The following is a 27,923-nucleotide window of genomic DNA, read 5'->3' as shown; positions in this document are numbered from 1 at the left end:
GGTTCAGCTCATGAAGACATGGGCCATGAACAAATAATTCCCATTGTTCATATACAGTTAATGATGTGCATTCTAATTCTCTTTTTAAAAATTTTATTTATTTATTTATTTATTTATTTGAGAGAGAGAGAGAGAGAGAGAGAGAGAGAGAGAGAGAGAGAGAGAGAATGGGGATACCAGGGCCTCCAGCCACTGCAAACTCTAGATACATGTGCCCCATTGTGTATCTGGTTTACATGGGTCCTGGGGAATCAAACCAGGGTCCTTAGGCTTTGCAGGAAAATACCCCAACAGCTAAGCCATCTCTCCAGCATACCTGTGACTGTGACCTGACTTGTAAATAGGGTCTTACAGATGTAATTATGATGTAAGTGAATATAAGGTCATTCTGGAGTAGGGGGTTGTAGCAGACAGCTTCAGGTTTGCTGAGATGAACTTCCAGACCAGGCATGGTTATGGAGGAAGGGATTTATTGAAGCTCTGGGGAAGTTCCATAACAACAGAAGAAGCTGTCTGCTTTCATAGGACCAAGCAGAGAGAGAAGCACAAGCCAAACAGCCAAAAGCCACACAGCACAGCACACTTCAGGAATTCCTGCTAGGCACACTGTGTGTATCTTTAGATTGAAATCTCAAACCCATCACCACACCTTAAGATCTGCCCAGTGACACTGCCTCCAGCCAGGTGGCTGCACATGAAAACTACAAACTAATAAAACACTGAACATATTGGGGGCCATCTATTCATATTACCACAGGGGTTGGTCCTTTAGGGAATATGACTGGTGATGTTCTTATAAGAAGAAGAGGGGCTGGAGAGATGGCTTAGTGGTTAAGCACTTGCCTGTGAAGCCTAAGGACCCCAGTTCAAGGCTCAGTTCCCCAGGTCCCACGTTAGCCAGATGCACAAGGGGGTGCACGTGTCTGGAGTTCTTTTGCAGAGGCTGGAAGCCCTGGCGTGCCCATTCTCTCTCTCTCCCTCTATCTGTCTTTCTCTCTGTGTCTGTCGCTCTCAAATAAATAAATAAAAGAAGAAGAGAAGAGAAGAAAATATTTAAAAAGAGCTGAAGAGACAGAGATTGAGAGAAAGATGAGAGAAAGAATGAGAAAAAGAGAGAGAGAGAAGAAAACCATGTTAAGGGTTAAGAAATAGGCACAGAGAGGGAAGATAGGCATGTGATATTGGAGACAGAGATTGGATGTCTTGAGCCAAGAAAAGTCAAGGACCATTTCTGGCAATTATTAGTAGTTAAGAAAGAAAGCAAGAATCTGACAAATTAAACTTGGACCGCTAGCCTCCAAAACTGTAATAGAACAAATTCATGTTGCTTTAAGTCACAGTCTATGACAGTTTGTTATGATAATCCTGGGAAAACTGATGAGTTAATTCATACATCTCTTATCCACGGCAATCATAACAATGATGCAATTTACCAGGATCTCTCATGTTCCAGGAATTGTGCTTGCTGCATTCGAGACTGTCTGATTCTCAGAGAAGTTTATTTGCAGGCATTAAAAAAAGATATCTATTCTCCCTTTAAAACCTGAGTGCATCCAGGTGTGGTGGCACACGCCTTTAATTCCAGCACTTGGGAGGCAGAGTTAGGAGGATCGCTGTGAGTTTGAGGCCAGCCTGAGACTACAGAGTGAATTCCAGGTCAGCCTGAGCTACAGAGAGACCCTACCTCAAAAGAACCAAAAGAAAACAAACAAAAACCTGAGTGCTCCAGAAGGCTTAACCATGGATGCCATATGACACAGCTGGTTAGTAGATGTCCCCTGAGTGCTTCTAGAGCTTCATTCCAAGACACTTAGTCTCCTGTGTTGGTTGGCATTGGGGGAGGAGGAAATCACATGCGTGGGTCCCCCATGCTCAGACAGTTTCATTTGTTCAACATGGAACCCCACTGGTCAGAGGAGATCAACATCTAATGACTGACGGAGGTTAGCCCAAGCCTGGCTTTACTGCCTGATCTTAGGAACCATGAAATCATGGGCATTGCTTTTCAAAGGGCCCCACAGTCCTGAAAACATGCTTGCTTCTGGCGTCTTACTGCATGAGAAGCAAGAGCAGAAAATGGTGACGGCCCGTATTGCTAGTTGATAATCTAGGCCTGTGTTCAGCAGAGCATTTAGACAGGAGCTGCGCCTAATGGCAAGGCTTAATTATGTCCGTCCTTCTCAGTAGGGTGAACACAATGAGAGCTTGTTGTATTCAACAGCCAACTGGATCCCACCCAGCCCCGAGCACACACAATGCTCGTAATGAGGGGCAAGTTGGAGAGAAGGTCCCAGTTTTCCTCTGCTTATTCAATAGAAACCAAACTTAGAAGATTTCAAGGGACAATTATCTGCCTGTTCACTTGCAGGCAGCTGGGTCTAGGTCAGAAATAACAGTTTGTCCATGGAAGAAAGTTTAAAAACAGCCTTAATGTTATTGAAAGTGTCCATAAGACTTTAAGAGTTCTCTGAGGCCAAGAGCTGTGCCTTACTAACAGCATCTTCATCCTGTAGCACTTGAGCGAGACACAGCTTGTGCCCAGCAATGTTCACAAGTAAGTGAATGAGTGAAACCCTGTTCATCCGGGAGAATATCCTTCAGTAGAAAATTCACAGATTCAAATATGCATGTATACCAATGCTATATGTAAGTTCCACCCATGTGTTCTTTTTTTTTTTAAATTTTTTTTAAATTTATTTTATTTGAGAGTGACAGACACAGAGAGAAGGACAGATAGAGGGAGAGAGAGAGAATGGGCGCGCCAGGGCTTCCAGCCTCTGCAAACGAACTCCAGACGCGTGCGCCCCCTTGTGCATCTGGCTAACGTGGGACCTGGGGAACCGAGCCTCGAACCGGGGTCCTTAGGCTTCACAGGCAAGCGCTTAACCGCTAAGCCATCTCTCCAGCCCCTGCCCATGTGTTCTTAAAGCAATCTTTTCTATCCCTCAGTCATCAAATTAATAGGGAAGAGTCAAACAACAGCAAAAACCTGGAATAGTATTTATAGAGTTTTGCCTTGTTTTTGTTTTTCACCCGGACAGATAGAAAAGATTTGTAACCTATACTCTGGAAATGGTAGTTCTAGATAAGATTTTAGGGCTGGAAAGATGGCTTAGTGGTTAAGGTGCTTGCCTGTGAAGCCAAAGGACCCAGTTTCGATTCCCCAGGACCCACATAAGCCAGATGCACAAGGGGGCGCATGCGTCTGGAGTTCGTTTGCAGTGGCTGGAGGCCCTGGCGCGCCCATTCTCTCTGTGTCTGTCTCTCTTCTCTTTAATCTCTCTCACTGCTTGCAAGTAAATAAATAAAAATACAAGTTAATCCTAAATAAGATTTCATTTAAAATTCAGGTGATACCTAAAAGAAGTAAAATAGCCTGTGAGAAAGCAAAGCATTTTTGAATTCATATCGATGACTATGGGAACACGCTTATTATCATGATGGCTGGCCTGACAAGAATGATTTACTTACAAAGCATTTCGGTGTGTACAGAGTCAGGGTGAGTGGTTGGCTCCTTAAATGAAAGCATTTCTTGTTGCTTCTATATGAGTAAGCATGGTTCTGCCTTCAACAGAAACTAATACTTAACTTCTGTTGCCTTGATAATTGCCAGTGAGTAGAATGCATTATTATTTATATCATCTGCTAGCTCTTAGTCATAATCTATTCAGTGTGATGTTTCCAGTTGAAAAATTCCACCTTTGCATTTAGCCCAGATTTTATTATCTACGTTTGGATTTTTTAGCAATAGGACAGCTCAAGGCAATTGACATAAAACTGAATATAACCCAGACTACCAGCTATGATCAAAGATGACCAAGTGGTTGCTTTGATGATACATGGACCACAGTATAGGAGGGGTCAGTTGTATCAGCAGTTTGAAAACATAGTGTTACAGAAGATGGCAAGTTGCAATCAAGAGGATCTCAAGTTGGCTTCACGGCCTACTACAGAACATCGTTCGAGTTTTAGTGGCACCCTAGTCACCTGGGGGTGTGTGTAGGTGCACATTCTGATTCAGTAGGTTCGGTAGGTAGCTGAGGGCTGAGATCCACAGACTTGTAGAAGTTATCAGTTCAGCCGAAAGCCAAGCCTCCCGCTTTGGGCAGCAAGGGTTTGGCAGACAGAACATTAGTAACACTTCAGGAAGTGAGCCCTCAGGACTTCCTGTAAGTACAAGGGAATCCAGTCTGCCACCCTCAAATGCAAGGTCAAAAAGAAGCCACACAAAGCCGGGCGTGGTGGCGCACGCCTTTAATCCCAGCACTTGGGAGGCAGAGGTAGGAGGATCGCCATGAGTTCGAGGCCACCCTGAGACTCCATAGTGAATTCCAGGTCAGCCTGGGCTAGAGTGAGACCCTACCTCGAAAAAAAAAAAAAAAAAAAAAAGAAGCCACACAAGGAAATCATAGTTTCAGTATATTTCCCCTTCAGTGCATTAGGTACAAGGTCTCCATCCCGGCTCTTCCTCCTGGCCTCTACTCCTACGTAGCAAATTGATCACAGACCATCCCGCCTCAATGATTCAACAACAAACAGGCCGAGCCAGAACTCATGACCTGTCAGCCATTCTCAATTCCACCACGGGCATGGAAGCCTGCTGTCGGCTGCTTGATCTAGAAATACGGGCACTGGCTTCCCCTCTCCCCTGCAACCAAGTCCTGAGTCTGCATTTTATTATTTTAAAATTTTATTAGCCCACAAAGCATTAGTTTCCATTATGGCATGCTCCAAACAAAGTTTGTGTTTTCTTTTTGCCTCCGCCCCCCTTATTCCCCTTGCGCCCTCTCTCCCATTAGCCTCCTTTCCACTCTCACGTCCCCTGTATCCTTTTGCCCCATGACCACCCCAGCCTTTTGAGCTTGTTCCCCTCTTGGGGTCTCCTTTCTAGTTCCATATCTTATACCCAATCTCACACCCTCTTATTTGCATACCTACAAACATTAAGTTAGGATCTGAATATGAGAGATAACATGCAGATTTTTGTTTCTTTTTGTCTTTTAGGGTCTGGGTTACCTCCCTCACATAGTACTTTCCAGATCCCTTCGTTGTCCTGCGTATTTAATGATATCATGTTTATAGCTGTGTAAAAATTGTGCTAGTTCCTTAGTTTCAAGTTTCTTATACTTTTTGGGTCTGGAACATTTCTCAGTCGTTCTTTGACCCTTTGGCCTGGAGTCTTTTAAGGTAGGATGTCCCTCAAAGGGATTTTTTTTTTTTTTCAGCACAAATGCAGTTCTATGATTTTTCTCACTGCGGTCCATCAAGTGGCTACAATTTCGATATTCTTATTACTGATGATTTTTGCATTGATCACTAAAGGTGGTATCTCAGAAGCTTCTCCTCTGTGATGCTCTATCACCTTGTAATTACTACTGTTATCATTCGTTTATCGAGGTAGGGTCTCACTCTAGCTCAGGCTGACCTGGAATTTACCATGTAATCTCAGGGTAGCCTCGAACTCACGGCGATCCTCCTACTTCTGCCTCCCGAGTGCTAGGGTTAAAGGTGTGCGCCACCACACCCGACACCTTCTAATTATTTAGTGCTTTGTGGCACACTTGAGACTATATTACTAGCAAACTCTCAATTGCTTTATATTTTAAAAAACCTTTAGGAAAAGGTTGCCACAGTGTACCATCAACTCGCCGCTTCTTCGGAGGCAGCCTGACACTCAGTGCATGGCGAGCCGCATAAGCAGGTCTCTGACTAGGGGACAGAGAAAATTCATCCTGACTTCTGAATCTCAGCAGCTAGACTACATCTATCTGTGGCATTTTCCATTCTGTAACACAGGTAAGGTACCAAAAACAGAAAAAGAAAACCAAGCATTGCTTCCTGTTGAGAGAGAACGTTTTTTCCTCCAGGTTTTGTTGTTTTAATATTTATTTACTCATTGGTTGATAGATTTGTATGTGTGTGTTTGGGCGGGTATGTGCTGTGGTGTGTACATGTGTGTGCTATGGTGTGTACACGTGGGATCAGAGGACGCCCCCAGGGTGTTTGTCCTCTCCTTCCAGCTTCTTTTAGACAGGGTCTTGGTTGATGTTTGCTGCTGAGAAGGAGAGACTAGAAGGCTCTGGGAGATTCAAGATGCAAGGGCCACTTTTGTGTCCAGCTTTCTGTGGGTGCTGGAGATTTGAACTCTGTTCAGTGGGCTTGCAAAGTAAGTACCTTTTTTGTTTTTTTCAATGTAAAGTCTCATTCTCGCCCAGGCTGACCTGGAATTCACTAGGTAGTCTCAGGATGGCCTCGAACTCACAGCCTCACAGCAATCTTCTTAGCTCTGCCTTCAAGTGCTGATATGAACGGTGTGCGCCATCACACCGAGTGGCACTGAGAAATCGTGCCAGGTTTTAAATTTAACTTAATTTAGAAAATCTGTAGAGCAATGGAGCCAAGTATATTAGTAAAAATATTAGTGCTCATGGTTGAATTCACTCATTTATGGATAAGGAAACTGTGGCTTGTTGAGGAAAAACACCTTGCCTAAGAGAAGTAACAGAACTGTCGGCCACGGGCAGGGCCCTGGGTTAAAGCAAGCCTAAACTGTCAGATATGGCTAAGGGTTCCAGGCTACGGAGAGGTCGCAGCAACCTGAACCGCCAGACACATCTCCGTTCCCATACCTGCAGGGGAGACCCTCACCCTATTTTTAGGGGTCGCAGTCTCTCGGGATATCTCTCAGGCATAGTCTTTTTTATTTTTATTTATTTATTATTTTTATTTGAGACACACAGAGAGCGATAAAGAGAGAGAGGGAGAATGGATGTGCCAGGGCCTCTAGCCATTGCAAATGAACTCTAGACACATGTGCCACCTTGTGCATCTGGCTTACATGGGTACTGGGTAATTGAACCTGGGTCCTTAGACTTTGCAGGAAAGCACCTTAATCTCTAAGTCATCTCTCTAGCCATAGTCTTTCTTCTTCTTTACTATTTTATTTGAGAGACAGAGTAGGAGAGAGAGAGAGTGAGAGATAGAATGGGTGCACCAGGGCCTCCAGCCACTGCAAATGAACTCCAGATGCATGTGCCACCTTGTGCATCTGGCTTGTGTGGGTCCTGGGGAATTAAACCTGAGTCCTTAGCCTTTACAGGCAAGCACCTTAACCATTAAGCGATCTCTTTCCTCTGACACGGTTGTTCTTATCAGTGTGGAATGACATCAGTATAAACATGCTCAGAGATTAAGGAAATGGATGATTCCTTAAGGAATCAATCAAACTTTACCAAATCAGCAGCTTGCTTCCACGGTTGCCAGCTAGCCTCTTCAGCATTAAGATTTTTTCAAAGGAGACCTAAAACTACCCACGGGAGTTGGGCGGAATGGCTTACTCATGCGAGTAAGTGAGCAGTGAGCAGACCCAGTTACCCACCAGCACTGTTCCTGCAGTCTTGCTGGTTGCATGTTTGGAGTTCTCGAGGTCTGCCTTCATGGTCACACAGGCACTCGTCTTGACCTTCAGCTTCAGTTGTACCGTTCTCTGAGTGGACACAATGGACAGTCCTCTTCTGAAAGCCACCTCCACAAGAAGCAGTACACTGAAAGAAAGGGGCGCAGAAAGATCTGGAATGCTCCCCCAGGGCCCCTTCCAAGCCCACTTCCAAGCCCACCACAGTAAATGATGTGGAACGTCTTACCCACCAAGAGAATTTCTGAAAGAACCATAGAATAAAAGTGCTAAACATTTCTTTTCTAAGATGGAATCATGTTACATTTATGTCTGTACCACGTTGATTAGATCTGTTCATCCAATGAGAAACACTGTGTTGGGTCTACCTTTTGGCTACTGTGGTCCACATATACATTTATGAGTTATATTTTAATATTTTTAGCCTCATCTTTCTTACATAGACAAAACCTCCTTTTTCTTCATGCTTCACAGCAATCAGCACGACAGTCAATAAACAGTCAGTCATTGATTGATGCATAGAAAATTCTGGAAAAAAATCACTAAGCCAAAAGACTCCATCTGCCATTTGAAGTATCTTTGGAGATCTATCTAGCTGATGAGGTAAGAAAAGTTTCATAATAGAATATCATCTATCAACTAAATACTTCTACCAAGGCCTATTTCTCATAAAAACTGAAGATAATAAACATGCCATTTTTTTTTTTTTTTTTGAGGTAGGGTCTCACTGTAGCCCAGGCTGACCTGGAATTCACTGAAGAGTCTCAGGGTGGCCTCGAACTCATGGCGATCCTCTACCTCTGCCTCCCAAGTGTTGGAACTAAAGGCATGCACCACCATGCCCGGCTAACATGCCATTTTTAATCATAACTACTCTTCTATTTTAGTTTACTATATATAAAGCCTGAAGCATGGTGGTCAGCGTGGGGCCTTGTGTTTGCAACATAAAGTCAGAGTTTTGCTATAATTAAATCTGGAGGTAATTATATTCAGTCAACTTGCCTTTAAATTCTTTATGGGTCTGGCCAAGGAACAATGAATAAGAGCTAACTACCCAATGGACACATTCTGAATCAGTAAAAGTCTGCGACAGAGGGCAGAAAAAAGAAATGATGGATGGAAAGTAATCAAGCTAGAATCATCTCTGGTTTGGAATTTCTCGCTCAGGGTTTACTGCACTGGGTCGGTGAACATAGGCTATCTGTCATGAAATGTCTGATGAATGAAAGCTATCTGTCCATAGTTCAGAATGGGCCACATGAGATCCCATGGAGGCTCCATGGGTGAATTTATTTCAAGGGATCAGAAAGAGATAGAATGGGTATGCTTTCCTTTTCCAGAGAATAAACCAGTCTTCCACCTCTGGTCTCACTCAAGTATCCAAGGGATGAGCCTTTGCCCCATCAAACATGCCTGATTTTAGTGTCGCCGCACTTTACTACTTCAGAGAAAAGACCAGAGAAAATGTCTTCAACTTTACTTATAACTTTGCAGCCCCTTCTACCCTACCCTCAGCCTTGCCTTCAGAGGGATATGAAGAGGCTGGTTGTTGGGTATCATGTCAGGCTTTTAGCTTTTTCTGGCATGCTCGGGCCACTGTAAGTTTTTTCATCTGCTTCAAGATTCTAGTTTAATCTCTCTCTTTCTCTCTCTCATTCTGTCATTCTGTGGTATTATCTCCTATCCCCAGGTTTTTTTTTTTTGTGGACTTCTATCATTTTTAGCATTTATCCTTTCCTCCTATTTGGTGGAGTTTGGTGAATAGAGGCAAATATTTATGTTGAGTCCATAGATTGATTTTTTTCTTTTTATTACTCAGTGTCATGGTTTGACTGTAATGTATGTTTGTATTTAAACCTCGTAGTTAATCCTTAGCTGGTGGAAGCTTTGGGAGGCTTAGAGACCCTTGCTTGAGGGGGTATGTCACTGAGTTCAGGCCTTGGGATTTAAGAGTCCAGTCATGATTGCTACTGTTAGCTCACTCACTCTACTTCCTCCCTGCTGGTGTAGAGATGTGATTCCCAGATTTCTGCTTCTGCCATGTTTGCCCACCATGATGAAAATTCCCCTCTGTCATGGTTTGATTCAGGTGTCCCCCATAAACTTAGGTGTTCTAAATGCTGGGTTCCCAGCTGATGGAGATTTGGGAATTAATGCCTCCTGGAGGGAGTGTATTGTTGAGGGCAGGCTTATGGGTGTTATATCCAGCAGCCCTTGCTAGTGTTTGGCACACTCTCCTGTTCCTGTTGTCTACCTTATATTGGCCAGGGGGTGGTATCCACCTTCTGCTCATGTCATCGTTTTCCCCTGTCACCATGGAGCTACCCCATTGAGCCTTTAAGCCAAAATAAACCTCTTTTTCCCACAAGCTGCTATTGGTTGGGTGATTTATATCAGCAATATGAACGTGACTGCAACAGTAAAGAGGAGTGAGATTGCTGCTAGACACCTGACTTTGTGGCTTTGACCTTTTGGAGCTGCTACTCAAGAGGAATATGGAAGGATTTTAAACCTTGGCCTAAGAGATGCCTTGCAGTGCTGCAAGTACAGCTTGAGGTTTGTCTTATGAGGGTGAGAAAGAGCTTTGCCTGAGCTGGGCTAGAAGCAGTCTGTGTGAGAGGCTTACTGTTATGCCCATGTCCTGAGAACTTGTGTAGTGTTGCTTTGCATAGAAATAAAGACTGGTGTGAGCAGAGGTATATGGTACAGAAATGAAGTCTTTGGACCAAAACAGCTGCAAGTTCAGCTGCAATTGTATGAAAGAATATAACCATTGAGATTGGGCCAGCTGACCTGCATTGGGGCAACAGAAAGAATGCAGTCTTTTGAATTCTGAATGCGTGTCCTGTTCTTCAAAGTTTGCTTTATTCCTCCATGGATTAACAAACTGGCACCCTACTTGGTATTGTGGAGAATAAGAAATGCAGGAAAGAGAGGGTCATTGAGTTTGCAACACAGTCTTGCGATTTGGAATTGACCTTGGGCAGTGTGAAACAGGTTTGCTGGATGCCTGCATGGAGACCCCATGGAGGCATGGGGTGAGGATGGGCTGTGAGTTGCAGTGGAGACCCAGCAGAGATGTGAGGTTCATGAAACAATTTCTACAGAGAGCTGCTAGCCCCAGATGAAGTTTTCCAGGACTGAGTAGCCTAGCTAGAGGGGTGGAATTGGAACTCCAGGGCCTTATTAGTGGTTACAATTATTGGACTTGGAGACTTGTCACTGGTTAGAGTTGTTGGAGTTGGAACTACAGTTTGATGTTTGCCCTGTTTAAATCTCTACGAGATTTAAATATTTCTTTGCTATGCCCAGTGTCATCTTTTGTAGTTTGAGTGCTTATTCTGTGCCATTATGGGTTTTTGAGGGATGTTTTGGTATTCTGATTCAGTTAAAAGACCTTGGGTTATAGGGATGTTTTAACATCATTAGGGTTGATAAAAACTATGGGGACTTTTAAAGTGGAATGGATGCATTGCATTTAAAATCATGTATGGTTATCAGTTTATGGGGGCCAGGGGAGGAATATCATGGTTTGATTCAGGTGGCCGCCATAAACTTAGGTGTTCTGAATGCTAGCTTCTGAGCTGATGGAGATTTTGGAATTAATGTCTCCTAGAGGCAGTGTATTGTTGGGAGCAGACTTATGGGTGTTATAGCCAGTTTCCCCGTGCCAATGTTTGGCACACTTTCCTGTTCCTGTTGTCCACCTGATGTTGGCCAGGAAGTGATGTCTACTCTCTGCTCATGCCATTGTTTCCCTCAGCCATCATGGAGCTTCCCCTCTAGTCTGTGAGCCAAAATAAACCCGTTACCCCACAAGCTGCTCTCAGTCACATGATTTCTGCCAGCAATGTGAACCTGACTGCAACACCCTCAAAACTGTAAGGTGGAAATAAGCCCGTTCCTTCCATAGGCTGCTTTTGCTCAGGTGTTTGACCCAGCAAGGAGAAGGTCAGTATTACAATCAGTACTGGCTCCCAGAGGCAGGAGTAATGCCCCGGGTGGGGTCAGTAGCTGGGAGCCACTCAGTACTCTATGTTCTGTGATGTGCACAAGTCTTAACTTCTGACACGTGGCTCTTGTAAGGTCACTCAAATTAAGTCCACCTTCCATGTTAGAGACTGCTACCTCTACAGCCCTCAGGAACTGACACTGACAAGTATTCTTTTGTAGTTTTATTCATTTATTTGCTTATTTATTTATTTGAGAGAGAGAGAGAGAGAGAGAGAGGGAGGGAGAGAATGGGTGTGTCAGAGCTTCTAGCCATAGCAGACGAACTCCAGATGCATGTGTCACCTTGTGCATCTGGCTTACACAGGTACTGGGGAAATGAACCTGGGGCCTTAGGCTGTCAGGCAAGTGCCTTAACTACTAAGCCATCTCTCCAGTAGTTTTAGATCTGACATGAGATTTCTTTTTTTTTTTTTTACCTTCCCAATCTTCCAGGGGCTCAAATTTGTAGCCTTTTCATGGCTGTGCACATTGAATTAAAATACTCCTTCTGACGGTCACATTTGATATAATTTATGATACTTGGGACATTTATGAAGAAGCCGATCCTAACACACATCTAGGAAGCAAGGACCCGGGTCCACCAGGAAGGAGCATGGCTTACGTTTAACCTGCACAGGAGAAGAAGGCAACGTATCCTTGGAGCTATCAGCTGCCTCTATGAGGACAGCCAATTTCTTGAAGCTTACGGTTAACTTCATACTATTCAAAGCTTTCTGAGGGCATTGACTATTAATCATTAGATGACTATTCAAAAGGTGTCCTGAGATGGACACTTTAACAAACAAAGGTTAAGTTATTTAACAATGGTTGGGTAAGTTTCAAGCAATTAACTTGGTGGAACAATTATTATGAAAGGAAGGTAATGATTAGTCAGATAAATGTGGAAAAGTTTTTGTGGCTATCTTTTCCTACCAGGAAATCCCAGATGTGCAGGCCTGTAGTATACATGAGCCTGGGAGATGGCATGGGGTCTTTATATATGTGGGAACAAAGGAGTTGAAACTAAGAAAAACAGGAAACTAAAACTAAGACTTCTTTGTGTCAAGGGAATGTTTTGCCCAGCATGGCTCCAGGTTTTTTTTTTTTTTTTTTTGCCAAGTACACAACTAGTCAGGAAGCAAATGAATTTGTCCTTGGGACAGCAACCTCCTGAAGAGGTGAAGTTCTTGTGTCTAATATAATCCTGTTCATATGCTTCTATGAAGCCAAATAAAAATAGGGTTTTATTCAAGCCTTTTGTGCTTCAAGTCTGACTTCCTCTTACCCAGTATTTCACTTGATCAGGAACAACTATGCAGCTACGAGAGTGACAATCGCCAAGAACAAAGAAACCTAAAAACACTTGTAGTTATTATGTTGGGCAAAATATTGCACTGGGATAATTACAATCATCAAAATATACTCATGTTGGAATTTTTTGTTTGAAATGTTAATCTTGGGCTGGAGAGCTAGTTTAGTGGTTAAGTGCTTGCCTGTGAAACCTAAGGACCCTGGTTCGAGGCTTGACTCCCCAGGACCCACGTTAGCCAGATGCACAAAGGGGCGCACGTGTCTGGAGTTTGTTTTCAGTGGCTGCAGGCCCTGGCACGCCCATTTTCTCTCTCTCTCTCTCTGCCTCTTTCTCTCTCTGTCTGTCATTCTCAAATAAATAAATAAAAAGTAAACAAAAAATTAAATGTTAATCTCTGAGGAGTAAGTATACTAAATTCTCTCAGCCATTGCAGTCCGCCACTTCCTATGATCTGTCTCAGCCAAGGTAGCAACCAGCTTCTCAGAAGTGCAAGCCCATGGACCTACATTTAGGCACAATGCCTTATACCTCACACCTCCTGAGTGGGCTTTCTTGTTATCAGTAAGGCAGGTGACCTGATGTGTCCACAGTACATCCCAGAAGTACAAGGATGTCAGGATTTCTTAATGCACAGGAAGCCAGGAACTAGTAAGCTGTCTTTCCAGTCTTGGATAACAGTAACAAAAGGCCATTTTTCATATAGGTATTCGAAGGCCTTCCCACCAGTTGTCCAAAGAGATGGTCAGGTAAAATAATCAACATGGTAATGCATATTTTCACATTTGATTTTCTTATCACCCTTGCTTCCCTGGTGGTGTATTTTCTTTATTTTTCATTTTTAAAATTTTATTTATTTATTTATTTTTGAGGTAGGGTATCAGTCCAGGCCAGGCTGACCTGGAATTCACTATGGAGTCTCGGGTGGCCTTGAACTCACAGTGATCCTCCTACCCCTGCCTCCCGAGTGCTGGGATTAAAGGCGTGCACCATCATGCCCAGCTATTTTTTTATTTTTGAAAGAGAGAAAGATGGAGGGAGAGAGAGAGAGAGAGAGAGAAATGGGCACACTAGGGTCTTCCAGCTGCTGTGAATGAGCTCTAGATGTGTGAGCCCCTTGTGCACATGTGTGGCATTACATACTTGTGTCACTGTGTGTCTGGTCATGTGGGACCTGGAGATTCACACATGTGTTCTTAGACTTTGCAGGCAAGCGCCTTAACCACTCAGCCATCTCTCCAGCCTATGATGGTGCATTTTATAATTGTTGGATTTTTTTTTTAAGATCCATTTTTATTTATTTATTTGATACTGAGAGAGAGAAAGAGAGAATGCACACACCAGGGCTTCCAGCCAAATGAACTCCAGATGCATGCACCACCTTGTGCACCTGGCTCACGTGGGTCCTGGGGAATCTAACCTGGATCCTTACACTTCACAGGCAAGCTCCTTAACTGCAAAGCCATCTCTCCAGCCCCTAATTGTTAGATTTTTGTCTAAGACTATATTTTTCAAATCTCAGGTAAGCCAAATAAGAATGATGGCAAAAAATCTGTCTATGGAGAATTTTAACTTTTCCCTACTATCACTAATATAGTGTTACTTATACAACCAATCAGGTTTGGATAGCTGATTTTATCTTATTTAGGCTTAATTATTTTTGGTTAATTCTCCATAAGATAGGCTGGCTATCTGGCAAACTAATCTCTGGGCAGACAAGAGTCCTAAACTCATGAAGTCAGACAAAGTCTCAAGCCTCAGGGCTTAGGTGACTATTCTTGGCTCTAAGAAAAGACAAAGAGAACGCAAGAGATTAGAGCCATGAACAGCCTTTCCCTAGGCCTTGTGCTATTGGAACGATTTTTACATTTGATCTTTTTTCCTTGGAACACTTCTGATCTTTTGTCTTCTGAACTCAAGACAGAAAACACTGACAGCCAATGACTACGAGGCAACTTTCAGCACATGTGAAACTACTGGATGGTAAAAGAACACAGAAACTCACTACGCATCAAGGGAGTCTAGTGAACATCTGTAGTGAATGTACAGTAATTTTATAACCAAAGTAAAGCAGATGCTGCTTTCCTATGTAAAGCTAAGTTAGAATAAAGCATTGAAACCAATTCTTACCGAGTCCCAGTTTCCAGTGGTCCAGTGGCAGCAAAGGTGTCTGTTGCAGGGCATGGTGGAGGGGGGCCTTTTTGTCCAGTCACAGAGGCCTCCTGGACAAGACACTCCTCTCTCCTGAATGCCACCTCCACAAGACCTGGAACACTGATAGGCAATAAAGTCAAGGTGATATGAGAAGCAGGTGGGGGCACCTTCACTGATAAGGGTAAAATGTTCGACTACCTTTTTTTTTTTTTTGCTGTAGACTATTAGAGAAGCTTGTATTGAAACCCGGAACCTCTTCACAGATTCATTATATGACCCATCTAGTTGCCTAAGTAACAGTGGTGAAACAAAACACACAGAGAGAGGGTGATGGTGATGTAGTTTTGAGGATGAAAGGTAGTAAAAAATTCAGAAGATTCCAAATAATCCACCATTAAACGAAAGGGAAAACGTGGTTAAAAACTCAAATGAGTAGTCTTTCTAGAATGAATGTTTTGTCATCTACATATAAAATTAATGGTCATTCCAGAAGCAATGTGATATTTGCTTTGCTTTCTGACACAAATGTTTAGAAATCAATATGTAAGGTTTAGATTAAAAAATATAATTATCTTTGGCATCCTAAAAGTGGAACATACATTCTCTCTGCTTCCTATTAAAATGTGATTCCCACTTATACAGTTTTAGAATTATGTGTTCCTCTATTGGGGATAGAAACAGGTTCTGAATGTGTGGGCTGCAATGCTGACGAGGTAAACGTGAGATGGCAGGTTGGATGTCTAAAGGGACACACTCCTAAAACATGCTAGGCTTTTTGCTTACCAGAATAATTTATAAGATCTATATTGTCTTATTTTCACGATGCTTCTAAGGTAAAATTCAATAATTAACTAGGAATATTTGGAAAATAATTTGAGTAATGGGGCTGGAGAGATGGCTTAGTGGTTAGGCGCTTTCTTGTGAAGCCTAAGGACCCCCATTCAAGGCTTGATTCCCCAGGACCTACGTTAGCCAGATGCACAAGGGGGCGCACGCATCTGGAGTTTGTTTGCAGTGGCTGGAGGCCCTGGCGCACCCATCTCTCTCTCTCTATCTCTATCTGCCTCTTTCTCTCTCTGTCTGTTGCTCTCAAATAAATAAATTAAAATAAATGGGAAAAAAATTTAAAAATATGTGAGTACTTTGAAAACACCATGCAACAGGTATTTATGGCATGGTTACAACAAATTATGGTCACCTTGGCAATATCAAGTTGATCATATCAGGCATTATGTGTATCATGATACAGAATGTAGGTAACATATAATTAACTATTGATACTCAATAAAATAGCTAATATGCTGCCTTCACAATATTCCAGCTTTGAGAACCAACCCAGATTCTTTTTTTTTTTACATTTATTTAATCTGGTTGTAACCTATCTGAGGAGTAACAGAGAGAAATCTTGTTTTGGATCCTTGTGGATCTCAATATATGCATATGGATCCAAAGCCACCTGATGAGGCAGAAGGATACACGGGAGCTAACCTTCCCTGCCAATCCAGGAACTGGAAGCTTCACCTGCACAGATCCAGGCCAGGTTCATGGTGGGGTTGGAGGCCTGGGTTCAAACACGGGAGCAACAGGTACTCCATGCACTCCAGAGTGGAGTGGGGGGAAGAAGATTATCAACCAGTGTTCCAAGCTGCCCAGAAAATGCCATCCAGTGGTCCACTGCAAAGCCAAGGATTGGCGTGGGCGTTTCACCCAGGGGCAGGACCACGCTTCAGGGGAATCAGCTTTCTATAAGAACTCTGTCATTGTCTTCCTACGCTCTCCTGGAGGTCGGCAGGCATTCCTTCCTGAAGCAGATTCATCCACTCTCCCCGGTTTTCGCTCTACTTTGTACCCACTGAGCCACCTTCTATTGTAGACTCCTGTAGCAGATAGCAGAAAGAGGCAGAGGGCAGGGGAGAGAGAGAGAGAGAGAGAGAGAGAGAGAGAATGGACACACCAGGGCCTCCAGCCACTGCAAATGAACTCCAGACGCACGCGCCCCCTTGTGCATCTGGCTTATATGGGTCTTGGAGAGTTGAAACAGGATCCTTTGGCTTTGAGGCAAATGCCTTAACTGCTGAGCCATCTCTCCAGCCTGAGGAAGGGGTTTATTGGTGCTTAAAGATTCAGGGGAAGTTCCGCAATGCCAGAAGAAGCTGACCTGCTTTCACAGGACCAGACAGAGAGAAAAGCACAAGCCAGAAGCCACACAGCACAGCACACTTCAGGAACTGCAGGTAGGCACACTTTGTGTATCTTTGGATTGAAACCTCAAACCCACCACCATACTTTAGGGCTGGACCCTAAGATCCACCCAGTCACACTGCCTCCAGCCAGGTGGCTGCAGATCCAAACTACAAGCTAATAAAACACGGAATATATTGGGAGGAGGGACATCTATTCAACTACCACAAGTCAGCAGAGATATTAGCTGTCCTGAATTAACACATCACTCAGCTGTAGTTGTTCAACCTCAGGAAGGTTTCTTTAGTCTTTAAGTCTTTCTTTCTCTACCTGCAATGTGGAATGAAGAAAGCTCACTACCCACGTCATTGTGAGAATGAATCCAAGGTGCTGTCGATCAAATAACGAGCCCCAACTTTCCCAATATGCTGTGTTTGTTTCTTTCTCATCTTTCCACTATGCAGACCTGCAGCTGGGGTGGGGGTATTATTATTTTTTCAGCTATGGATGCATTTATCTACTGGAAAATGTGGTCATCATATTTTACCAAAGAATTCCTTGTTTTCACCTGTCAAAACCCAAAACTCACCAGAACCAGGGCCCTCACAAAAGAAACACAAACACTTCTTTTTCTTTGTTTGTGCAAACAATGATGTCCATTTTGATTGAGAGACAGGAGGACAATTGAAGTGTGTGGAGAAGATCTGACCATTTTCCCCTGCCTGACCGAGGAGCCTCAAAGAGGTGTGCTCTAAATAGCTCTCACCACAGTAGAACTGTTTCAAATCATTTCACTGTGTTCATTTCCCCAGCAGGGGCTCCAATTACCCAATATATTCATTGTGAGATGAGCTAGTAATAAAACACTGCATTATCATGGTCGAAGCCACACCATATCATCTTCTCAATGGAATTCTTTCAGCTCCTGAGTGTTCGGCCTGCTCGGTTTCCCCCATACAGTGTGGGGTTCACTCAATGGACTCCAAACACCTACATAACACAGGTTTGGTTTTCCCTGAAGGCCTAGACTCACATGGTAACACAGCAACTCCTGATTTTTTCAGAATTGATACGTAGAACAAGGGGTGTTCCTTGGGGGGGCAGGGGTGTATACCTGGCTCCAGGGCTCCACCTGCCATTCTTGGCAGGGCTCCGGGTTACAGCTCAAGCTCAGCGGGGGAGGGATGCCAGCCAGGAACTGGCAGTGATGGGGCCTCAGGCTCCGGTGGTGGTCCCTGCTGTCCACGCACTGAATCTCACGGATCTTGAAGCCCCCGCTGCAGTTCCGGGAACACTGTGGGGAGCAAAACAGAGGTAACCCCAGAGTCCTCGGCATCAGGCCTCCATCCTTCCCCATGGGGCTTCGGGCTCCCATCATGAAGATGGGTTAGGGTTCGTTTGGATGAGCCCCATTTTCCTTCACACTCATGGAGAAAGAGTCATCCACCCAGCGCCCCCAGCTTGGGCTCCTGCAGTCAGAAAAGCCATCTGGAGGCATGAGGGTTTGGACGGGTGGCAGCAATGGACGAGAATTCCCGTTTTGTCCTTCATGGGTCTCAGGCCTGTCCTATAACTCTGATACACTCTGAGCCTCAGGCGTCACATCTGCAAACTGGGATTATAGGTAATCATGACTTCACAGGCTGTTGCAAGTAATACACGGTTGGGGTGGGAGAAAGCATGTTGGCGTAGTTTGCCTCAGCAGGTGACCATTCTTCTTCTTTTTTGTTTTAACTGAGGCTTAGAGACTTTTAAAATTTTTTTATTTATATTTATTTATTGGATACAGAGAGAGAGAGAGAGAGAGAAACAGAGTGAGAGAGATAGTGTGAGAATGGGCATGCCAGGGCCTCCAGCCACTGCAAACAAACTCCAGATGCATGCGCCATGATGTGCATCTGGCTTATGTGGGACATGGAGAATCGAACCTGGCTCCTTAGGCTTCGCAGGCAAGCACCTTAGCCACTAAGCCGTCCCTCCAGCCCAGAGAGTGACCATTCTTATTGATATCTATATCAATTCCAGGCAAACAAGCCTCACAGGGTTCCTGAGATGGAGAGGCTTGGAGCCCCATGTTGGTTGGGAGCTCTCTAACCCACATTTCTCTTAGAAACCTGCTGAAACAGTCTTTACATCCAGTGTGAACACAGACTGGACTACCGTGATTCTCATTAACACACCTGTCAGCGGGGTGCGTAGCTCGCTGTCAGAGTACTTCCAAATGTACACAAGGCCCTGGGTTCAATTCTCGCCACCACAGACTGCCCCTCGTCTCTCAGTCCTGACCCCTGGGAAGCAGTGTCCACAGCCTGCTCTGTCACGGGAAATTGCACAGTTCCCCTACAGGCTGCTGACACCCCCTTGGGTCAGAGAAAGCATTGAGCTGTCTCGGCTTCCTACAGCAAGAGCTTGGCTTTCCATCTGCTTATGATCTTAGTCTAGTGCTTCCTGGCATCTTCGCTCCTGTATATCGCTGCCTGTCGGCACCTGAGGTAGGGAGACTGCAGATAGACCTCCCTGCTCATTGGCCCAGCCTCTCCTAGGGTTAATAGTGTGTCCTTGTATCCTGGATGTTTGGTCTTCTGCTCTGGAATTGACCTGCTGTATCACTTTCCTTAGGCATCAGCTTAAATGAAACCTACTGAACACAGAGGCCTTCCTTGAACACTTTACCCAAAGGAAACACCTCCTCTTGTTTTTTCTCCTGTCCTCTCTTTGTAGTATGTCACATCTCACAGACTTTCTATGCTGTGTCCCTGTCAAGAAGGAGGGATCCGACTGTCTTGCTCAGCATTGTACCATAATGCTCTAGCACAAGGCTGGTGTAGCTGCTAAGTATGGATTTGTTGAGTTTAAAAAAAAAAAAAAAGAGGGGCTGGAGAGATGGCTTAGTGGTTAAGCGCTTGCCTGTGAAGCCTAAGGACCCCAGTTCGAGGCTCAGTTCCCCAGGTCCCACGTTAGCCAGATGCGCAAGGGGGCGCACGCGTCTGGAGTTCGTTTGCAGAGGCTGGAAGCCCTGGCGCGCCCATTCTCTCTCTCTCCCCCTATCTGTCTTTCTCTCTGTGTCTGTTGCTCTCAAATAAAAAAATTAATTAATTAATTAATAAAAAAAAGAGGACTTCTGGTCAAGATGGCAACTGCCTAACTGCGTGGCACATCCCTGGGAAAGAAAGATGTAGACCCTAAGGAGAGAGCCACCCCATCACACCTCAAAAGGGCCCCAGCTGAAACTATGAATAATTGGTGAAATGAGCAAGGGTGCTGTTTTCTTGGTGAACTTGGTACCAGCACAAGGGTGAAGGAGATAGACACAGAGAACAGTCAACTCCTACCAAATCAGATATCCAGAGACACAGAGGCTCCCAACACCTCATCACTGAAGCAGACCAAAAATGAACCCAACATGGCTCAGGGAAATTTTGCAGAAGAGGGGGCGGAAAGAATATCAGAGCCACATGTTGAGTCATGATATACAGAGACATTTATCGCACCAATAACTGTGGGCTAACTCCACAATGCACAACCCATATACCTCAACAAGGAGGGGCCAGGGGAATGGGGGAGGACATGGACGAGCCTAACAATGGTTACCAACTTGACTATTCACTGAGTACAAAACTAATTAATTAATAAAATATACATAAAAAAGAATTCAGGAGTTGGGGATAAAGCATTTGCCACACAACTGAGTACCTGGGTTTGGATCCCCAGGCGCCACCTACACAAGCGTGAAGGCGTGGCGGGCTTCTGCAGTCCAGGGCACCTACCGCAGGGGGAAAGGAGGCAGAGACAGGAGAATTTCCCAGGAGCTCAGGAGTGGAGCTGTGAACAAGAGACCGTCTTTCAAGGAGGTGGAAGGTAAGGTGAGGATCCACCTCAATGTTATCTTCTGATTTCCACACTTACATGTGGGCCATGGACATATATCCCAAATAAATTATCTTAAAAATGTGTTCAGAGGAAATGATAGCTTTACTCTCAGTAGGCAAATAAATTATCTGCATTATCACAAAATGAGTCTTGTCTTTTCCTTTTCTTTTCTTTCCTTTCTTTTTTTTCTCTCTTTATTCCCTTTTCCTCCCCCTCCATTTCCCCCTACCCCTTCCCTTTCTTTTCCCATTCCCTCCTTCCTTCTTTCCTTCTTCCTCCCGCCCTCCCTCTTTTCATTCTTTCCAATGTGTACGCATGTGCACATGTGTGGAAGTCACAACCCTGGCTGCATTGCTCATGTGTACATTTTTCAAGGGTTCTGAGGATTGATCTCAGGTCTGCATTCTCTCATGCTTGCAAGGCAAGGACTTTTCCAACTGGGCTATTTCCCTCCTTTTTTAACTTTGTCTTTAAAAAATATTTTTAAAATATTTTATTTATTTATTTATGAGAGGTAGAGAGAGAGAAAGAGAGAGGAGAGAGTGACAGACAATGAGAATGGGAGTACCAGGGCCTCCAGCCACTGCAAACGAACTCCAGACGCATGTGCCACCTTGTGCATCTGGCTTACATGGGACCTAGAGAATTGAACCTGGGTCCTTAGGCTTTTCAGGCATGCATCTTAACCACTAAGCCATCTCTCCAAGCCCTCTTTTTAAAACTTTTTATTGATAGCTTCCATAAATATAGACAATTACCATGATTATAATCTCCTCCCAATGTTCCTCCTTTCCTCCTCCCAAATTCCTCCTCCACTGAATCCCTCCTTCTTTCCAATTAGCCTACTTGGATGCCATCATATTTTCCTCCTATTTGTAGGTAGTAGCATACACTGTGGAGTTGTGAATTTCAAAGCCACGTTGTGTCTGGATGACAGCACTGTGAACACCCCTCCCCTTCCTTTGGCTCTTACAATCTTTCCACCACCTCTTCTGCAATTGACCCTGGGCCTTGCAGCATATGATAGGTTTCTGATGGAACTTACAGTTTACCTGTTGGGCTGCATTAGCTAGCCAGTAAGCCCCTAGGGGATCCTTATGTTTCTGCCCCTAGTGCTAGGATTATAGGTTCGTTTAAACAATTTTTAATATAAACTAATATATTATATTAATATTAATTATATTATTATATATAACAAATACAATATATAATTATATATAGTATGCACAATTATATAATATTGATATATAATATAATATAAAATAAGTTAATATTTTATTTATTTATATATATTTAATATTTTATCTTTATTTAGAGAGAATGGGCATGCCAGGGCTTCCAGTCACTGCAAACAAACTCCAGATGCATAGCATCCCTTGTGCATCTGGCTTCTGTGGGTCCTGGGGAATTGAACTGACATTCTCTGGCTTTGCAGGCAAGAGCTTTAAGCACCAAGCCATCTCTCCAGCCCAGGAACAGCTAATATTTTACATGGTTTCTGGGGATTCAAACTCTCAGTTTCTCATGCTTGTGTGACAAGGCTTCATTCTCTCCAAGCGATCTCACTAGCCACCCCCCACCCCCGGATTATTTTGAGAAAGGGTGTCTTGCTGTGTTTCTCAGGCTGGCTTCACACTTAGTCTTCCTGCCTTGGGCCTTGGTCTTTGGCATGCTGGGATTACAGATCTGTGCCACCATAGCCCATCAAGAATGTTTTTCTCGATGCCCTCAATTCTTCTCTGTTATCTTGCTGACAGTATTGACTGAAAAAAAAAAAAAGTGGCATCCAGATAGAGCACCGATTACCATGAAGCTGCTATGGCATGGTGATCTCTGGCTCTCCTCTCTATATGAGGAAACATCATATTTGCAGTTGCGAAATGAAAATTCCTCAAGTCTTTTCAATAGAAGAAGAGCCCCAAATCCAGATGCAACTTCTTTCTCTGATCGGGAGCTTGCACCAAGTCACTTCAGATCTCGGTCTGCAACACGGGAAGTCATGGGCCCATATGACCAAGGGACAGCTGGGTGTTCGAATGCTTCCATAAATCAAGTGCGTTTAGCACCTTAGAAATAATCAACACTTGCCAGACAGCTCCCTAAAAATGCAAACTAAAGGCATCATCTTCCTGCCACTTGGCGAGCACAAAGAAAAAAAAAAAGTATCTACTAAAACTAGTTTTATTAAGAGAAAATTTTGTGAGACCTAAGTGTAAAAATTGAGTTTTATTTTCTTATATTATTCATGTTGCTACAATCTGATATTTCCAAATATAATTTTTAGGGCTGGAGAGATGGCTTAATGGTTAAGGCACTTGCCTGCAAAGCCAAAGGACACAGGTTTGACTCCCTAGTACCCACGTAAGCCAGATGCACTAGGTGGTCCATGCATCTGGAGTTTGTTTGCAGTGGCTGGAGTCCCTGGCACACCCATTCTCTCTCTTTTTCTCTCTCTGCCTCTTCCTCTCTCTTTCTCTCTCTCTCAAATAAATAAATACATAAATGTTAAATATAATTTTCAAATTAGCACCCTTCTTTTGTCAAGCACATAGCCACATTCAATAGGAATGGACTTCACTGGCATGCTGCAGACAGCAACAAGGGCAGGAAGGCACTCATTAAATCTATGATTTTTCTACTCCATTTTCCCAGGGTCCTCAGAAGCAGCGCACTTTAGTCATTTCACTCCTAAAGCTGTTTCGCCTTTGCGTGCCAAATGCCAATGGCTGCAGTCATTGCCTTATGGCTGTAGGTCATTTATATTCCTGTTTTTCTAACCTTGAAGGTATGGGAGCAGAAAGATTGGCTGACACCTGGTGAAGCCAAGCAGGTCAGACAGTCTTCCAGCTACTGCATCAGTTGCTTTAACTGATGTGATTTATAAATGAAAACAAGATCCAATGAAATAATGCTTCAGCTTACAGGAGCCACTGATAGAAAGAAAGATGCCACATCAACCTGTTCTTTCTTGGGATATTTTTGGATTTGTGAGTTATCTTGATTCACTTTCCACTCTGGATTCGCACAGAGTGTTCCAAGATATACATCAACAAAATTAATGAACGTGGGGGCAGAAGGTCAGCCCAGAGCGTTTAGTTATGGTTCTGGCCCCAAATGGCTGCACGGCTGGATTAATCATTTCTCCCAGATTGCATTTCTCTATGGGTGACAAAATGTGAACATTTCCTGATTCATTTCAGAAATAAATAATATCTGCTTGACTCAACTCTGCAAAGGTCAGTGCTCCTTCCTAATATATGGTGAGCGTGGGGGGGGGGGAACATGGTGTCCAGCCAGTGCTTTGCAGAATGTTCCTCCAAGACATGCATGATGCTATATAGCATGCATGCTTAGGTATCAGAGTCACGTTGGGGCTTTCAAGTCTTTCCTTGTCACTTACCACATCTCTCTCATCATAAGAGTCACCTACTTCCACCATATAAATTTTCTTTCTCTGAAATTGGTATGTGTCATGCAATGGATGCACATATTTCTTTTTCAGGCAAGCCCAACAGACGGACCTTTTATTCCTCGTTTTTATGTGAGAGAGTGAGAATGAGAGCAAGTAATAGAGAGAGAGAGAGAATTGGTAGGCCAGGGCCTCCAGCCACTGCAATTGAACTCTAGACGTCACCCCCTTGTGCACATGTGTGACCTTGCGTGCTTGTGTGTCTGGCTTACATGGGACCTGGGGAGTCAAACATGAGTCCTTAGGCTTCACAGGCAAGTGCCTTTAACTGCTAGGCCATCTCTCCAGTCCTGGATGTACATATTTATGCAGTGTTTCCTTGGGCCTTAAAAGCTGTAATTAAAGTGGTGACATGTCCACCAGTTGGTGGCTTCTTAGAATTGGGATTCTGCCACATGAACCTCATAACCAAGAGTGTGTTAGCCATTTGACTACTCCAAGTCCTAGTTTCCTCATCAGGAATGAGAGTCCTATATTGAAGTAATAATGAAGTTGTCTTTTGAAAGCTTTCAAGTTAGGCACATCATGATATTGGTGGGTGAGGTATCTACACGTAGATCAAGTCCTCCCAAGTTTATGGAAGCTCTGCGCATCTATCTGCTTAGTGCTAGGGCGTGGCACTTCACTGACAGAGCTCCTCTGCCCACCGTCCTCTTGTTCCATGTCCAGGAAGCCAGAGGTTAAGAAATGCCCAGTGGCCAGTACTGACCTTCACTCTAGAGTTCACATCTTACCCAGGGCTTTGTGAGAATAGTCTTTTACCAGTTACAAAGCCTTGTTCGTGTACTATTACAGTTTGGATCTAGAATGTTCTCCAAAAGTCATGTCCCAGCATGGTGCTAATGGGAGGTGGTAGAAACTTCAAGGGGTGGGAAATTCCATTCTCTGATATCATCTCCCTTCCTAGCCCCCTCCCCCCTTTTTGGCTCCACAGTCAGGAGGTGAGCAGCCGAGGTTCATCACGTGTTTCCTGTCATCTAACAACGCTGGCTCAAAGTAATAGGACAGATTGGCCAAGGACTGAATTCTTGAAAACGATGAATCTGGGCTGGAGAGATGGCTTAGCGGTTAAAGCATTTGCCTGCAAAGCCTAAGGACCCAGGTTTGATTCCCCAAGACCCACATAAGCCAGATGCATGCACAAGGTGGTGCATGTGTCTGGGGTTTATTTGCAGTGGCTAGAAGCCCTAGCGTGCCCATATCCTCTCTCTCACTCAAATAAATAAAAATAAAATTGAAAAATTAAAAAAAAAATCTATGAATCCAAGTAGGGCTTTGCTTTCTGTATGTTGATTATCTGTGATGTTGATTGTGGTGACAGAAAGGTAAGTAACACACTGACCCCTTCAACAACTTTATAGGGTAAGTATAGACCATATTATCCACTTCAATTTTGAGGTGAGGAAACGGGTGCTCATAAGAGGTTAGATGAATGGACAGTACGCAGGCTAGTTAGTTACAGGGCTTGGTTGTGTAATTAAGTTGCGTGGTCAACTTGATCAGCCTGCTGTGAACGAACTCCAGACGCGTGCGCCCCCTTGTGCACATGCATGACATTGCAGTCTTGCACCACTGCATCTGGCTACGTGGGACCTGGAGATTCAAACGTAAATTCTTAGGCTTCACAGGCAAGTGCCTTCATTGCTAAGCCATCTCTCCAGCTGGTCACAACATATAATTTTTCATTATACAATTACAGATTTCATTATAATGCAAAATTGAAGTAATTTAGAAATAGCAGTGCATGCTAGACAGAGCCATTGATTATTAAAATTTAACTTTTTAATCCCAATTTATCTAATAAGTCAATAGGTGGGTAAAAACTTTGGAGTGAGCGCAAGTCTAAATGTGAGGATTGTGCTGCTTAAAATAGGCCAATGATAATGCCTGTGGTTAACTTAACTATGGCTTTTTATATTTTATTTATTTCCTTGAGAGAGAGAAAGAGAGAGAGAGGAAATAAAAAAAAAACAGATGCAGATATATATAGAACTATTGCGTGCATTAGGACCTCCAGTCACTGCAAACGAACTCCAGACATATGCGCCATCTTGTGCACCTGGCTTCTGTGGGTACTGGGGAATCCAACCTGGGTCCTTAGGCTTTGCAGGCAAGCACCTTAACCACTAAGCTGCCTCGCCAGCCCTCAACTAATGACTTTTATAAGAGGCAGAAAGGAGAGAGTTAGAAAGTACCTTTAGCAAGTGCTCATAAAAGGCTCTGCCCTGTCTGCGAGGACCCAGCCTTCCAGATTACCTCGCTCCAGTTTCCCACTCTCCAGCCAGCGCAGGGGCGCAGATGGCACTTCTTAGCAGGCTCGGGCCTCTGGGTGGCTGCACAGTCCGCATCCTTCTGGGTGCTGCACTCCACGTTTCTCCAGTAGGCCCCCAGTCCGCACGTGGTGGAGCACTGTAGCAGGGAGGAGGGAGAGAGAGAAGAGAAGCTGAGAGCCTTTCTCAGATATAACCTCGGAGCCAAAGGGTTTCTGTCCCAGCCGCTAAGATTGTCTGAGAGTCTTTGCAGGCTAACACTGGGACCCAGTGATCAGAACCTGGATGGGTAGGGCTCAGGAATCAATAATTTATTTTGGTTGTTCAAGGTAGGGTCTCACTCTAGCTCAAGCTGACCAGGAATTCACCATGGAGTCTCAGGGTGGCTGTGAACTCACAGCGATCCTCCTACCTCTGCCTCCCGAGTGCTGGGATTAAAGGTGTGCGCCCCCACGCCCAGCTCTGGGATCAGTAATTTATTTTTATTAGTAACTTTATTTATGAGAGAGAGGAAGAGAGGGCACACCAGGTTCTCGTGACACTGCAGATGAACTTCTGATGCACGCACCACTTGGGTGCATCTGGCTTTATGTAGATGCTAGGGAATCAGACCCAGGCAGGCAGGCTTTGCAAGCAAGCACCTTTCACTGCTGAGCCAAGCCATCTCCCCAGTCCAGGATTGGTATTTTAAACACTTCCCCCAGCCGACTTTAACAAGCATGTGGAATTGGGGCTTTCTGAGTTCCGTGTGATTGAAAAACCCAACGCAAAAGCAAATGTGCTTCGCTTTGAAAATTATCCTAACACAAATGCTTAGCGAGCTGCAGGCACAATGCCAGGCCTCCCGGCGGCGCTGTTCCGAGTGGATGTCAGATGTGAGCACCCGCCTCTCGTCCCATACCGGACGCTGCAATGCCATTCCCTCACTAATTCCATGAGACACGCATGCTGTGGACTAGTTTTATGACGGTATGGCTCAAGAAAGTCAAACTTGGAGCTGGCTTGTCCAAGGAGGAAGACAGAGCACTTGACCCAGCAGTTCTTGGACTGCAGTGTCCGTAGGCAGTTCCTGGGAATGACCTAGATGTCGATTCTGATCCGTCTATGCTGGGCTACACAACATTCCCCATGTCGCGAAAACTCTGGGTTCTCAGACCCACCTGGAGCTGGAAGGATGGCATAAGCTGCTGCGTCTTACTACTTGATCTGCTGGTGATGAATAAGGCAGTTATCTTTTGCCAGAGGTAAAAACCGTTCCTCTCA

The 27,923-nt window shown here is 44.2% G+C and overlaps 1 protein-coding gene across 1 annotated transcript in view; it reads right to left on the bottom strand.

The window, feature by feature from the left end:
* Adamts12 (ADAM metallopeptidase with thrombospondin type 1 motif 12) overlaps window positions 1-27,923 on the bottom strand; it is a 293,075-nt gene that overhangs the window by 2,237 nt on the left and 262,915 nt on the right. The window contains exons 20-23 of the mRNA XM_045132353.1: window positions 26,647-26,799; window positions 18,166-18,345; window positions 14,847-14,990; window positions 7,379-7,544 (exon numbers count right to left, since the gene is read on the bottom strand). Coding sequence (XP_044988288.1) covers window positions 7,379-7,544; window positions 14,847-14,990; window positions 18,166-18,345; window positions 26,647-26,799 — 643 coding nt within the window. The remainder of the gene's footprint in view (window positions 1-7,378; window positions 7,545-14,846; window positions 14,991-18,165; window positions 18,346-26,646; window positions 26,800-27,923) is intronic.

The sequence above is a fragment of the Jaculus jaculus genome, chromosome 13, assembly GCF_020740685.1.
Source record: "Jaculus jaculus isolate mJacJac1 chromosome 13, mJacJac1.mat.Y.cur, whole genome shotgun sequence".
NCBI classification, from domain to species: domain Eukaryota; kingdom Metazoa; phylum Chordata; class Mammalia; order Rodentia; family Dipodidae; genus Jaculus; species Jaculus jaculus.
This window is presented reverse-complemented; position numbering and strand designations above follow the sequence as displayed.